The 12,637-nt window shown below is 45.7% G+C and overlaps 1 protein-coding gene across 1 annotated transcript in view; it reads right to left on the bottom strand.

The window, feature by feature from the left end:
* The window catches only part of ENTPD3 (ectonucleoside triphosphate diphosphohydrolase 3), a 34,564-nt gene extending 26,824 nt beyond the window's left edge, over positions 1-7,740 (bottom strand). The window contains exons 1-3 of the mRNA XM_060164070.1: positions 7,685-7,740; positions 6,826-6,877; positions 3,348-3,475 (exon numbers count right to left, since the gene is read on the bottom strand). Coding sequence (XP_060020053.1) covers positions 3,348-3,475; positions 6,826-6,865 — 168 coding nt within the window. The 5' untranslated portion in view covers positions 6,866-6,877; positions 7,685-7,740. The remainder of the gene's footprint in view (positions 1-3,347; positions 3,476-6,825; positions 6,878-7,684) is intronic.
* Positions 7,741-12,637: the final 4,897 nt, after the last annotated feature.

Raw genomic sequence — 12,637 nt, 5'->3', positions numbered from 1 at the left:
AGCCCACAATATGCCAGAAATACTAGAGAGCTAATGTTCCCCAGGGAGCAGCCCTCAACCAATGACTAATGGAAGCTGGTGTGTAAATACGCCCTTGAGTAGGATGACTGTGAGGCAGATGTTCTATATGCCCATGGCAGAGGACACCCCTGAGGTGAGAGTTCTGCACTGGCTCCCAGAAATCCCTAGCAGGACAGCTCCAGCTGCCCACAGTGGTAACCTGCTGGGTAATAGCCCCTCCATTGGCTGCCTTCCCTTCTGTCTCACTTCCCATCCCCCCACAGTTCTTCCTGGGGTCACCCCCAGATGACCATCTTGCATGGGCATCTTTGACTAGGGGAACCCCTCTGACACAGAACTAAGCATGTGTGGTCTCTTCCTTCAACATTGCCCTCCATACTGCTCAGGGACCCACTTTTCTGTACTCAGTTTACTCTTCAAGTCTTCTAATTCCTCCATATCCCTCCAGTTTGAATTTACCTCTCATCTCCCAAAACAACTGCCTTAACCAGCTCATCCCTCACTTTTTTTTTTTTTTTCCCCTGGTACGCGGGCCTCTCACTGCTGTGGCCTCTCCCGTTGTGGAGCACAGGCTCGGGACGCGCAGGCTCAGCGGCCCTGGCTCACGGGCCCAGCCACCCCGCGGCATGTGGGATCCTCCCGGACTGGGTCACGAACCCGTGTCCCCTGCATCAGCAGGCGGACTCTCAACCACTGCGCCACCAGGGAAGCCCCCTCATCCCTCACTTTTAAAGGGCCTGAGGGAAAAATTTATAAATGAAGACTTCTGCTCTGCCCCACCCCCACCTGTCCTCGTCCCATCCCCAGGCAAATCCATAGAGTAAACAGCCTCATGCACCTGTATGTTGACTGTAGAGGGTGGGCTAGCTCAGACCCCACACCCATGCTCTGTCTACTCTCCCTGCAAGCAGCTGCCCCTTTACCACCCCTCAGACCAGTGGTGAGGTCTGCCCTCAGCAGGAGGCCCACACAGACCCTGAATTCTGGGGTCTCAGGCACCACAACATGTTCTAGAAGGGAAGCAGGACTCTTGGTGGGCACAGTCCCTTGTCCCACGGAGAGATATACCTGGAACGCAGCTAGAGCTGGTTTGTTTGACTTATGGGATCTAAGGGTGGTACTGGGGTCTAAGAATGGTTACTGGGGTCTAAGAGTGGAACCAGCCTTCCCCCCAATTGGAAGGCACGTCCCTCCTCCAATTCAGCACCTTCCTGTCTCTGCATCCATCCTCCCTCCTTCCCTCCTGTGCAAAGGAGGACGTGTTTTCCCAGCAGAGGCCAATATCTCCTCCTGGGTTCCCTGTTCAGAACTTAGGATCAAGGAACAGCGGGAAGTAAGTGAAGAGAGCCGTGGTAACAAGAGGGTCTGGGTTTCAGTTCTGGTCCTGCCATCCACTGGTCAAACCTATGTTTCCTCACTTGCAAAATGGTGGTGACAGTGCTTGTCCACCTTCCATAGTTGGCAGAAGAGTTCAGTGCGATAATTCAGGGAAAAATGCTCACTCAACCGAATAGCAATTTGCAAAGTGTAAGGGGATGGTATTTCCCCTAGTTGCAATCCTGATTTTATATAGTTTATAGGAGAAGGCAGTGTCTGGAACTTGGGAAAACAGATTCTCTAGGCCTTAGCTAATGTCTTTGGACAACCAGATAATTTGTTTTCCTCTCACCATTAGACAGCTGCATACGGCTTTTTATTTTTCATTTTTATTCATGCTATTCAAGGGGGGCTGAGATTCTTAAGTAAAGTACCTATAAAAGAACCAAATTCCATTATCTAAAAAAGATTTTAGGGACTTCCCTGGTGGCACAGTGGTTAAGAATCCGCCTGCCAATGCAGGGGACATGGGTTCGATCCCTGGTCCAGGACGATTCCACATGCCGTGGAGCAACTAAGCCCATGTGCCACAGCTACTGAGACTGTGCTCTAGAGCCTGTGAGCCACAACTACTAAGCCTGAGAGTTGCAACTGCTGAAGCCCACGTGCCTAGAGCCTGTGCTCCACAACAGGGGAAGCCACCGCAATGAGAAGCCCGGCACTGCAATGAAGAGTAGCCCCACTCGCCACAACTAGAGAAAGCCTGCATGCAGCACTGAAGACCCAACGCGGCCAAAAACAATACATAAATTTAAAAAAATTGTTTTAGGAAATTTCCTGGTGTTCCAGTGATTAGGACTTGGCGCTCTCACTGCCTGGGCCCCAGGTTGGATCCCTGGTGAGAGAATTAAGATCCCACAAGCTGCATGGTGAAGGCAAAAAAAACAAAAATAAATAAATAAAAAGATTTTACTTTAATCCTTTAGAAAAGTGAACTCAGGATGGTAGAGCAAACTCACCCACGCAGCCAAGGCAATATTAGTTTCTTTTTTACCTTTTAAAAACCTCTATTTCAGATATAGCCATTGAACACTCCCTAACAGCAGGAAGATGTAGAAAGGACTCTAAGGTCAAGGATAGATACTAAATGAGATTCAAATAACATGGCTCCTATGGCCCTTGTCCAACTAAGAGAGGTTTTCATATTTTTAAAGAGTCATAAGAAGACAAAAACAAAAGAAGATATGCAACAGAAACTATAAACGGCTCTGAAAGCCTAAAATGTGTACTGTTTGGCCCTTTACAGAGAAAGTTTGCTGACTTCTCCCCAAAAAGGTTGAAGGACTCACTGACTCTCTTCACCTTTCATTTGACAGTCTCTCATGGGATCACCTCCTATCACCTTTAATAGCCAAGGCAGAAGGGATACACACAATTCTCAGCCTATCAGAGAACATCCATTTGGGGATGGACTTATCAAGAGCTGAGAGAGGCTTCTGGAACTTAGCATAAGGTCCTGAGTAATTTTGGTGGGGGAAGAGTCAGAGGGATCATGGCATACTTCTAGACTCAACAGAGGTAGCACAACACAGCTCAAGAGTCCTTTCAGGTCCTTGATTTTGTTTACCCAGGCTAGGCCAGAAGAAGAGCCTGGGTCTCCTGGTCTTCACTCATGAGCAAGTTTGTGTCATCTGGAGGAACTGACAAGCTGGTAAATCTTTGGTAGCCATCTATAATTCTTGGCTACAGAGTCTAGCTTTGGTTCTAAAAGTCAGGAGTCAAAGCAAGACCTCACAGTCCTAGGAGAAGGTGTCACCACTATCAATCTTTCACCTCAAACATCACAAACCCAGCATGTCCAGTCTTTCTCCCTGGGTTCTTACCCCACCTTTCCCTGGCTCTAGCTAGAGGTAAGGGGCAATAATTTTCTTCTCTTCTAACTCATGAGTTTCGAATCATTGATGTCAGAGCCCATTTCTTCCCTTCAATGCCAACCCCTTCACACCTACCTTCAGTCCTGGAAGGAGAACCTCTTTCTGGTGAATCTGGATGAGTGTGACAGCTACAAGCACCACAATGCTCAAAAGCAAGACCACCAAGGTGATGATGGCTGAAATTCGGGAGAGGGCCTTGAGGCCTAAAATGGGGAGACCCAGAAGACACATGAGGGGGAATTGGGAACAAGGTCCTGGCCTTCTTTGTAGAATCTGTGGACTGGGTGCTTAACCGCATGCATAAGTCACTTCCTCTGGCTTTAGTGAGACCAATACTTTTAGAACAGCAACTGGGCTCAATACCCATTTATCTTTCCTCCAAAGAGTGGACTAAACCAGTGTTTGCAGGGAGGATATGCATGATTTAGTTCTCTGGTATTTCCCAAAGTGTGTTATGCATATTACTGGTCATCCCTGAGATGATTTACAATAACATTTGTTTCAATGTAGATTTGAAAACTATGGGTTTTCTATTAAAGCAGGTGATATAACATTTCATTTGAAAATAATCTCAGATAAAAAGAAATTCATATTGTATTTTAGATGTAATCAATGATTATAAAGTTCAGTACATGATGACTTATCGTCAAGCAAATAGTAACGCGTTTGATTTCCTAAGATATGTGGGTTCCCAGTAAGAATTCAACCTCAGTCATTTTTCCTGTGTCTATAGTAAAGGCATAGGGTCTCCCCTACATCTTCACAAACAAAGAGTAACTAGACCCCAATCCACGTGTTCCCTCCCAAAGTGGTCATATAATCTCTGGTATTTGTATTTTAATCATAACTATATCTATCTATGTAAACTATATCTATACATTTAAAAGCAAAAGAAAAAATGTAGCATATGAATAGTCTTCAACTAAATATATAGCCTCTGAATAAAGGTAATATATAATTATATGCATTATATAGTAATATATAATGTATCGTAATGGGCTATTTCTACTTATTAAATTTAAACTAATATTTCTTAACTAGATGATTATGAGCAAATATTTACTTGGGTCTTAAAAAATCAGTGGGCTAGTGAAAATTTCATAAAGTAGCAAATATACTTATTAAAAAAATAAAATAAAAGAAAGAAACTTTCTGAAATGATTCCATTTATGTTCTAAAACAGGCAGGTGACAGAAATCAGAACAGTGATTTCATGGGGGTTTGGGGCAAGGATCCACTGGGAAGGAACACGTGGGCACTTTCTGGGGTAATGGAAATGCTCTTACATCTTAATAGGATTGTGGGGTATATGGGTGTGTGCGTTTTTCAAAATTTATCAAATTTTCCAAAGTTCTTTGGAAAAAACTGAAAATCAAAGCAAACCAGCTCCTTAGGTACAATTTCCCTTTAAAAAAAAAGATTCTTATAAATTGTCCCTGTTCTAAAAACATAATCCTTTCAGAAGGCAAGAATACCTAATTTAGGGACACAAGATCTATCCATTTCACTGTATATAAATTACACCTAATTTTTTAAAAAGATAAAAAGACATTTAATTAAAATATTGACTAAATAATAGTCTTGGTAGAACTATTATAGCATAAATATAAGTGGTGACACTCAAATGGCTGAAATATGATAAACACTAGCATAACAGGAAGATCACTGAATTCAGAGAATCCAAATATTTCTCTCACTAATTGTGTACTTAAATGTAAATTAATTAAAATGAAATAAAATTTAAAAACTCAGTTCCTCAGTTTCACTTGCCACATTCCAAGTGTTTAGTAACCTGAAGTGGCTACCACATTGGGCGGTGTAGCTACAGAACATTTCTACCATCACAGAAAGTTCAACTGAATAGCAATGGGGTAGATCCTGTCCTATTCCAGAACATATACTTTTAGATCATCATAACCTATGCTTTACTACTCCTTCATTATTTCTAGGAGACATTTTCTTGGAAGAAAAAAAGAAAGAGCATGTATATACTACCATATAGAGTTAGATTCAGCCTCAATATCCAATCTCATCACAATGCTCACTACTTGGGGAGGCCAGTCATGCAGTGGGTCTCAATAGCTCAGAACAGCCAACTCTTACCACCTCATCTGATTCCCCTGCAGTATAGATGCTGCCATAGACACTTCCTGATGTCAAAGGTGGTCATGTAACACCTTAATTCTCCTACCTTGTCACTGGGAGTGAACTGGAGGGGGACTTGTCAGTATTTATCAGAATTGCAAATGTGTATACCATCTGCCTCAAAATCCCACTTTTGGGAATTTATTCCACAGAACTAGCCCCGAGTGTGTTAAATGACTTGTACACCAAGTTACTCATTGCAGAATCGTTTGTCATAGCACCTGGAGGGAGGCCAGCCACTGTGGAGTTAACCTTAAGAACCCCTAAAGGGGTCCTGGATCACCTTTCTGTGATTCCAGGTCAAAGGATATGACCCAGACAGAAACCGGTTTATCCACAGAGGCAAATTTTTGCATCAACTTTTAAACAATACATATGCCAGTGTCAGTTATAGTTTAAGGGATTTTTTTTTCTTCCCCTAACAAGACAAGGTAGAGGTTTAATCTGCCATGTTAAACTTGTCCTTTGGAAGGAATGTAACAAGTTAGTCTGTATGTGTGACCTTACAGTATATTGTGTTAAAATTTCAAAGTGTTTTGAATACCCAATTTAGGGGCACCACTAAAGAACATCTGTCCACGGGGCGGGAGTAGGGGTGATATATAAGCAGTCTCCCGACCACAGCCAGGAGGCTGGCCTCCTAAGTCCTCTGTGCGTTAGCAGTTTTCAGGTAAAAAGCTATGATTACCTTAAGCAAACCCTTGCCCCAGCAGAAAAGCCTATCACAAAGCAAAATGGACTAGACCAGGTCTCGTTCATTTAGGGAATGCAGCCTAGAGCTGTGCTGTCATTAGGGCTGGACAAACACTGTAATTACCAGGTGCCTCCCGAAAGTGGAGAGGCCAGACCCTTCTGGGTTTCCACATGAGCAACTCCAAAATGTGCTCCAGAGGCAGGCAGGAAGGGCAAGCTTGGAAATGTGTGTGTGTGAGTGTGTGTGTGAGCATTCTACACATGTGCCTGCAGTATCAGCGGTAACAACGCTGACCCATGACAGGGGTGGGGGCAGGGGGGATGCTGTAGGCGCCTTGCCAGAAACAACACTTGGATGGAAACAGAGGCAAGCTCCAAGCGCTTTACAATTCATCACAAAATCAACAATATTCTAAAGCAGACCTTACACACAGCTGGGTAAGGGAAACGACAAGGGCCAAATTAATGGATTATGCAAACCGGAAAAACCATTTACGCGAAACAAGCATGTTAGTCCTTGTTTTGTGTTGCTTTGACGTAGAGAATTACTTTTATCTGTGGAATGCCGGTGGTGAAAGCCCGGTGAGCACTGTCTCACACCAAAGAGGTTAAACCGTCATTTGCTTGGGGCCATGGATGAAGAGCTGTGGGCTGAAGCTGGGATTCTCGGGTGATGTGACAAAATCACATTTGCTGCCTGCTGAGCGATACTAACCTGCTTGCTCACAAGGTTGGCGGGTCAGTACCGTGAACATCTCTCCTTCCAGCTGCAGGTGAGAGAACACAGAATGACAGAGCTTTCGTGGCCCCTGACTTACGAAGTTCCAAAAACTTGCACCGTGTTAAAATACAAAGCCACTTCACTTCTACCGAAGGAAAACCTTCCGGGGGACAGATGAACCTAGAACTTCCAAGACAGACCCAAAGCTGAGCTTACATTCTAAGGTCAACTCCCCCCACCCCCCACCCACCCCCCATGCAAGGAAAGGAAGAAGAACGGGTTTGCTGAATTTTAAACTCAAAAAGATTTCTAAGAAGTCAAGCTTCTCCTGCAGATTTTCCCACCTGTACACACCTCCCGGGGCAGAACAAATCCTCCACCTATTATGAACATTCATAGTCTGAGGAAGGGCTGTTCTTCAAAGCACACCAGCAAGGGAGGCTTGTGTGTGTGTGTTCGCGGCCCGCGAGCCCGAGGTCGCCCTTTCAAGATCCAGGACGGTTATCTGTGGCTGCTGGCTGGCGACCATTGCAAGAGGATGTCGGGGCCCCCGGCATCCAGCGCCCCAGGATATTGGAGGCCTCACGCTGGGCTGCGTCTCCACACAGCCAAGGCATCCAAACGCCCAGCCCATCTCCGGACCCGAGGAAGCGCTTGGTAAAGACGTGTCCACCTCTCCCGGCACGGCGGGGACCACCTCCCCACCGCCCGAGGATGTGGGGCTCGCGTCCTTCGGTCCCTCCCTCCAGCCCCCTGCGGAATCCGATTCCGTTTCCTTCCCTCCCAGATCTCAGCCTCACGAAGCTTCCCGTTCCTTCCGCGGCGGCTCGGACACGGGGACCTCTGTCCTTACCTGTGCACAGACGACCCGAGGAAGGCGACTGGCGCTGCCGCAGTGCCAGCTGGCGGCCAGAGCGCAGGAGGCTCCTGTGGAGGCGGGGCGAGGCGGGACGGGGGCGGGGCTGACGCGTCCGGGGCCCGACCCCTGCGCCGGTCCAGGCGAAGCACCTCTTCACCTGACCTCTTCTAGTTCATCACCACCCGAAGTGGGGGTGGGGAGGGGCGGGAGGCGCTGCGAGACCTTGGCTCTCCACCCGCGATCCCGCCCGAGCCTACCTGGGGAAGGTGGGGCGGGGGCGATGTCTTCTGCCTGCCGCCTTCTTCGATGTCGAGGCCAAGAGCCTTTTGATCTGTCTTTTAGTTTCCACCACTGTTACCCCAAGCCTAAGTGGAGGGGAAGTGGGGGAAGGGCAGGGCAGAGACTGGGCACTCCGTGGGTATGCACAGGTGGGCCCTGTGCCCCACCTTTCTGTGAAGTCGAGACCAGTAAATACCTGTAATGTTGGGGGTGAGGCAGGTAAGCAGACTTGTCCCTAGGTCACTTGGACCAGGAGAGCAAAGTAATACAGAGACGTTCCCTCTCAAATAGTTTAGCAGAACCACCTTGGCTATGCCCAGGGACATTCTCACTGGTTACTGAGCAGTGCTCTCCCCCACTGCATTTTATATATGTGTCATTAGGCCAAAATTCAGGGCAAGCACTGCCTGGAAGAGGCCAAATAGGAAAGATGACAAAAATGCAGCCATTCAAATGCCCCAGGAGTCTGTTTTTAATGCAGCAGCAGGTAGCCTTCTGGCCCCTCTGAGTGACCCCCAAGGACTCTTGGAATGATCCCAGCTAGAGGCATAAGCAGACTTTTTTTTTTTAAAAAAAACATTTATTTATTTATTTAGCTGCGCTTGGTCTTAGTTGGGGCATGCAGGATCTTCTTTGTGACCTGCGGGATCTTTTTAGTTGCAGCATGCAGGATCTTTAGTTGCAGCATGCGGGATCTTAATTGTGGCATGTGGGATCTAGTTCCCTGATCAGGGATCAAACCCGGGCCCCCTGCATTGGGAGCATGGAGTCTTAACTGCTGGACCACCAGGGAAGTCCCATAAGCAGGCTTCTGTTGGATCATCCCTCTTTGTGGTTCCTGAATATCTGGAAGGAATTGCTGAGGCCCCAACTATGTCCTTGGGAGCCAGGCCCTGTGCACCACTAGTTTTCTGTCCTGTGCAGGTAGGGCCAAACCCTTCATGAGGAAAGAGGGCCTTCAGAGAACAATGCCCCTGTTTTGAGACCTCTGAGACCAGAGAGGTCTGGGTGTGTGTATGTGCGTGCACATACTCACACACACAGGCATGCAAGACCACCAGTCACTTACCCCGAATCTGATGGACATGGACCCTTGCAGGATATTTGTACAGAGTCTACAGTGGGGCATTCAGTATGTACTTGCTAAATTGTAAGACTTCTTTTCATTGAAAGCTGTGGGTCAGTGAAACACAAGGCATAGGATTGAAAGATGAGGGACTCTCTGCACCCAGGGGACCATAAACCCACAAACAGCTGCTGACGCTGCACCTAGACCTGGGGTCAGTAACACTGGCTCTAAGGGATGAATGGTTGACCTTAACATCCCTACTGGTTTCCCAGGAGCTGAGAAGAGTTTCCTAGGCCTAAAGGGCCTTGAAATTCAGTTGGTACAGTTCATACTTTGAATGCTCTCCTCAATCTACAGGCCCTGGAATTGTGAGCACCCACCTCCTTTGAGACCCCAAATCTACTTTTATTTTTCCAAACTTCTCTGAAACTCTCTGTTCCAGGCATTGTCTCACACTTCTTTGCGGCTCCCCAACTAGTCCTAGTCATTCAAAGGCACTTCTCCCTCAACCTTCCATGTGTAAGAACACACACACACACACACACACACACACACACACACACACACTTCCCCATCAACCCTCCACATGCAGGAACAAACACAGATACATACGTATACATACATACACAAATGTTTATGGTTTTTCCTGATTTTAAAATAATACAGATTTTTCTTACCAGGCATCAAACCATACTATAAAGCTATAGTAATTAAAACAGCCTGGTTTGGGCACAGGAATATACCAAGAGAGCTAAAGAACATAAGAGATAGTTCAGTATCAGACTAGTTAATGGGTATGGGATCTAGTATAGCATCAAGAGGAAATTGAGGGCTTCCCTGGTGGCACAGTGGTTGAGAGTCCGCCTGCCGATGCAGGGGACACGGGTTCGTGCCCCGGTCTGGGAAGATCCCACATGCCGCGGAGCGGCTAAGCCCGTGAGCCATGGCCACTGAGCCTGAGCGTCCGGAGCCTGTGCTCCGCAACAGGAGAGGCCACAACAGTGAGAGGCCCGTGTACTGCCAAAAAAAAAAAAGAGGAAATTGAAAGAACATATTATCCAATAATTAGTTTTGAAACCTCTACTTTTCATATTTTTGAACAAATCCCAGTCACTCATCAGACATAAAAATAGATTTTATGTAGATTAAAATTTTGAATAGAAAAAAGGATTTAATATACTAAGAAAATAGAGGAGGATATTTTTATGATCCTTGGGAAGGAACAGCCTCTTCTAGCATTAGATTAAAGCAGGGAGATAAAGTAAACAAACTTGCATCCTTAAAAATGTAAAACAACTGCCTTGAAAAAGACACCACCCCTAAAAAAAGGGATCAACTGTGGGGAAATATTTAAGAATGTGATAGCAAAGAGTAAAAAATCATGATATATAATGAAGTCCTACAAATCTATGGAAATATATGAATATCTAAAGTAGAAAAGTAGACAAATGACAAGCACTGGCCAGTTTAAAAAGAATAAATGGCCTATAAACATGGCAAAGATGTTTAATCTCATTACTTACCCAAAAGTTGCCAATTAAAACTTTAATATCTTTAAATAAGATTTTTTTGGGGACTTCCCTGGTAGTCCAGTGGGAAAGACTCTGCACTCCCGATGCAGGGGGCCTGGGTTTGATCCCTGGTCAGGGAACTAGATCCCACATGCATGCCGCAGCTAAGAAGTCCACACACTGCAACTAAAAATCCCGCATGCTGAAACTAAGACCCAGTGCAACCAAAATAAATAAATAAATAAATAATTAAAAATAAATAACTAAATAAATTAGTTTTTTTAACTGATCAGTTTAGCAAAGCTTAAAAATATCTGTGAATGGCTATCATCAAAAAGAACACAAATAACAAATGTTGGCGAGGATGTGGAGAAAGGGGAACCCTCCTACACTGTTGGTGGGAATGAAAATTGGTGCAGCCACTGTGGAAAACAGTATGGAGGTTCCTTAAAAAACTAAAAATGGAACTACCATATGACCCAGAAATTCTACCCCTGGGTATATACCTGAAAAAAATAAAAACACATTGGAAAATATACATGCACCCCGATGTTCATAGCAGCACTATTTTTTTTTTTTTTTGCGGTACGCGGGCCTCTCACTGTTGTGGCCTCTATCGTTGCGGAGCACAGGCTCCAGACGCGCAGGCTCAGCGGCCATGGCTCACGGGCCCAGCCGTTCCACGGCATGTGGGATCTTCACGGACCGGGGCACGAACCCGTGTCCCCTGCATCGGCAGGCGGACTCTCAACCACTGCGCCACCAGGGAAGCCCATAGCAGCACTATTTATAATAGCCAAGATATGGAAGCAACCTAAGTGTCCACCAACAGATGAATGGATAAAGAAACTGTGATACGTGTGTGTGTGTGTGTTTGTGTATATGTCTATATATATATATATATATATATATAATAATTTTGCCATTTGCAGCAACATGGATGAACTTGGAGGGCATTGTGCTAAGTGAAATAAGTCAGACAGAAAAAGGCAAATACTGTATGATATCACTTCTTTGTGGAATCTAAAAAATACAACAAACTAGTGAATATAACAACAACCACCACAAAGGATCTATGATGCTCCATGCTGGAGAAGGTGTGGGGGAAACAGGCTCCTTTGAAGCTTATGGGATATGACATGCCCTGGTTTTCTCCCCACCTCGCTAGATGCTTTTTACTGGTTTGTGCTCCTCTGCCAGGAGTTTCTCAAGATGTAGTCTCGGGCCCTCTTTACTCCTCACTCTGTACTCTCTTCCTAGGTAATCTCATCCATGCCTACAGCTTCTGTTCTATTCACAGAAGCCTCTCCAATGCATGTCTCCTGCTCAGGCTTGCCCCCTTGAGCTGTAGACTTAGAGACTTGCCTGTTTGACTTCTTCGGATGTCTTAGAAGCATCTAAGTTTCTAGGTTTAGAAATCTAAGTTTACTAGGCTTCAAGCTGAGCTCCTTATCCTCCCCCACCGGACCATCACCTCCACCAACAGTTTTAATTTCAGTGGATGGCACCCCCACTCATCCAGGTGGGCAAGCCAGAAACCTGAGGGTTATCTTTGGTAATCTTTCCCTCCTTCCTCATAATCAGTCACTAATTACTGCTGATTTTAACCTCTTAATTATCTCTCCAATATGTACTCCATCTCCACCACCACCACAGTCTGAGCAAGGGTTTCTCGGTCTAGGCCCTAGTTGTATTTCAGGCCAGATAATCCTTTGCTCTGGGGGCAATCCCGTGTATCATGATTAAGGAGCATCCTTGATGGTCAGTCACAAAATGCCAGTAACATCCCTCCACACACAGTGGACCAACCAAAAATGTCTGCAGACATTGCCAAGTGTCTTCTGAGGGGTGAGGTTTCCCAGTTTGAGAACCACTGGTCTAAGCTACCATTCTCTCTCTCCTGGATTTGGACAATGGTCTTGATTTCTCCCTTTATGATCCATTTTCCCATTGCTACCAGCCTCCTCTTTTCAAAACACAAATCTCACTGTGTCAACCCCATCCTTAATAGACACTTCTGTGCCATCCATTTCTCAGTGGATACAGACTCAAATCCTCAGTAAGAGGTGGGGGACACAGTGCGGGGGT

This window comes from Lagenorhynchus albirostris, chromosome 10 (assembly GCF_949774975.1).
Source record: "Lagenorhynchus albirostris chromosome 10, mLagAlb1.1, whole genome shotgun sequence".
Classification (NCBI taxonomy): Eukaryota; Metazoa; Chordata; class Mammalia; order Artiodactyla; family Delphinidae; genus Lagenorhynchus; species Lagenorhynchus albirostris.
This window is presented reverse-complemented; position numbering and strand designations above follow the sequence as displayed.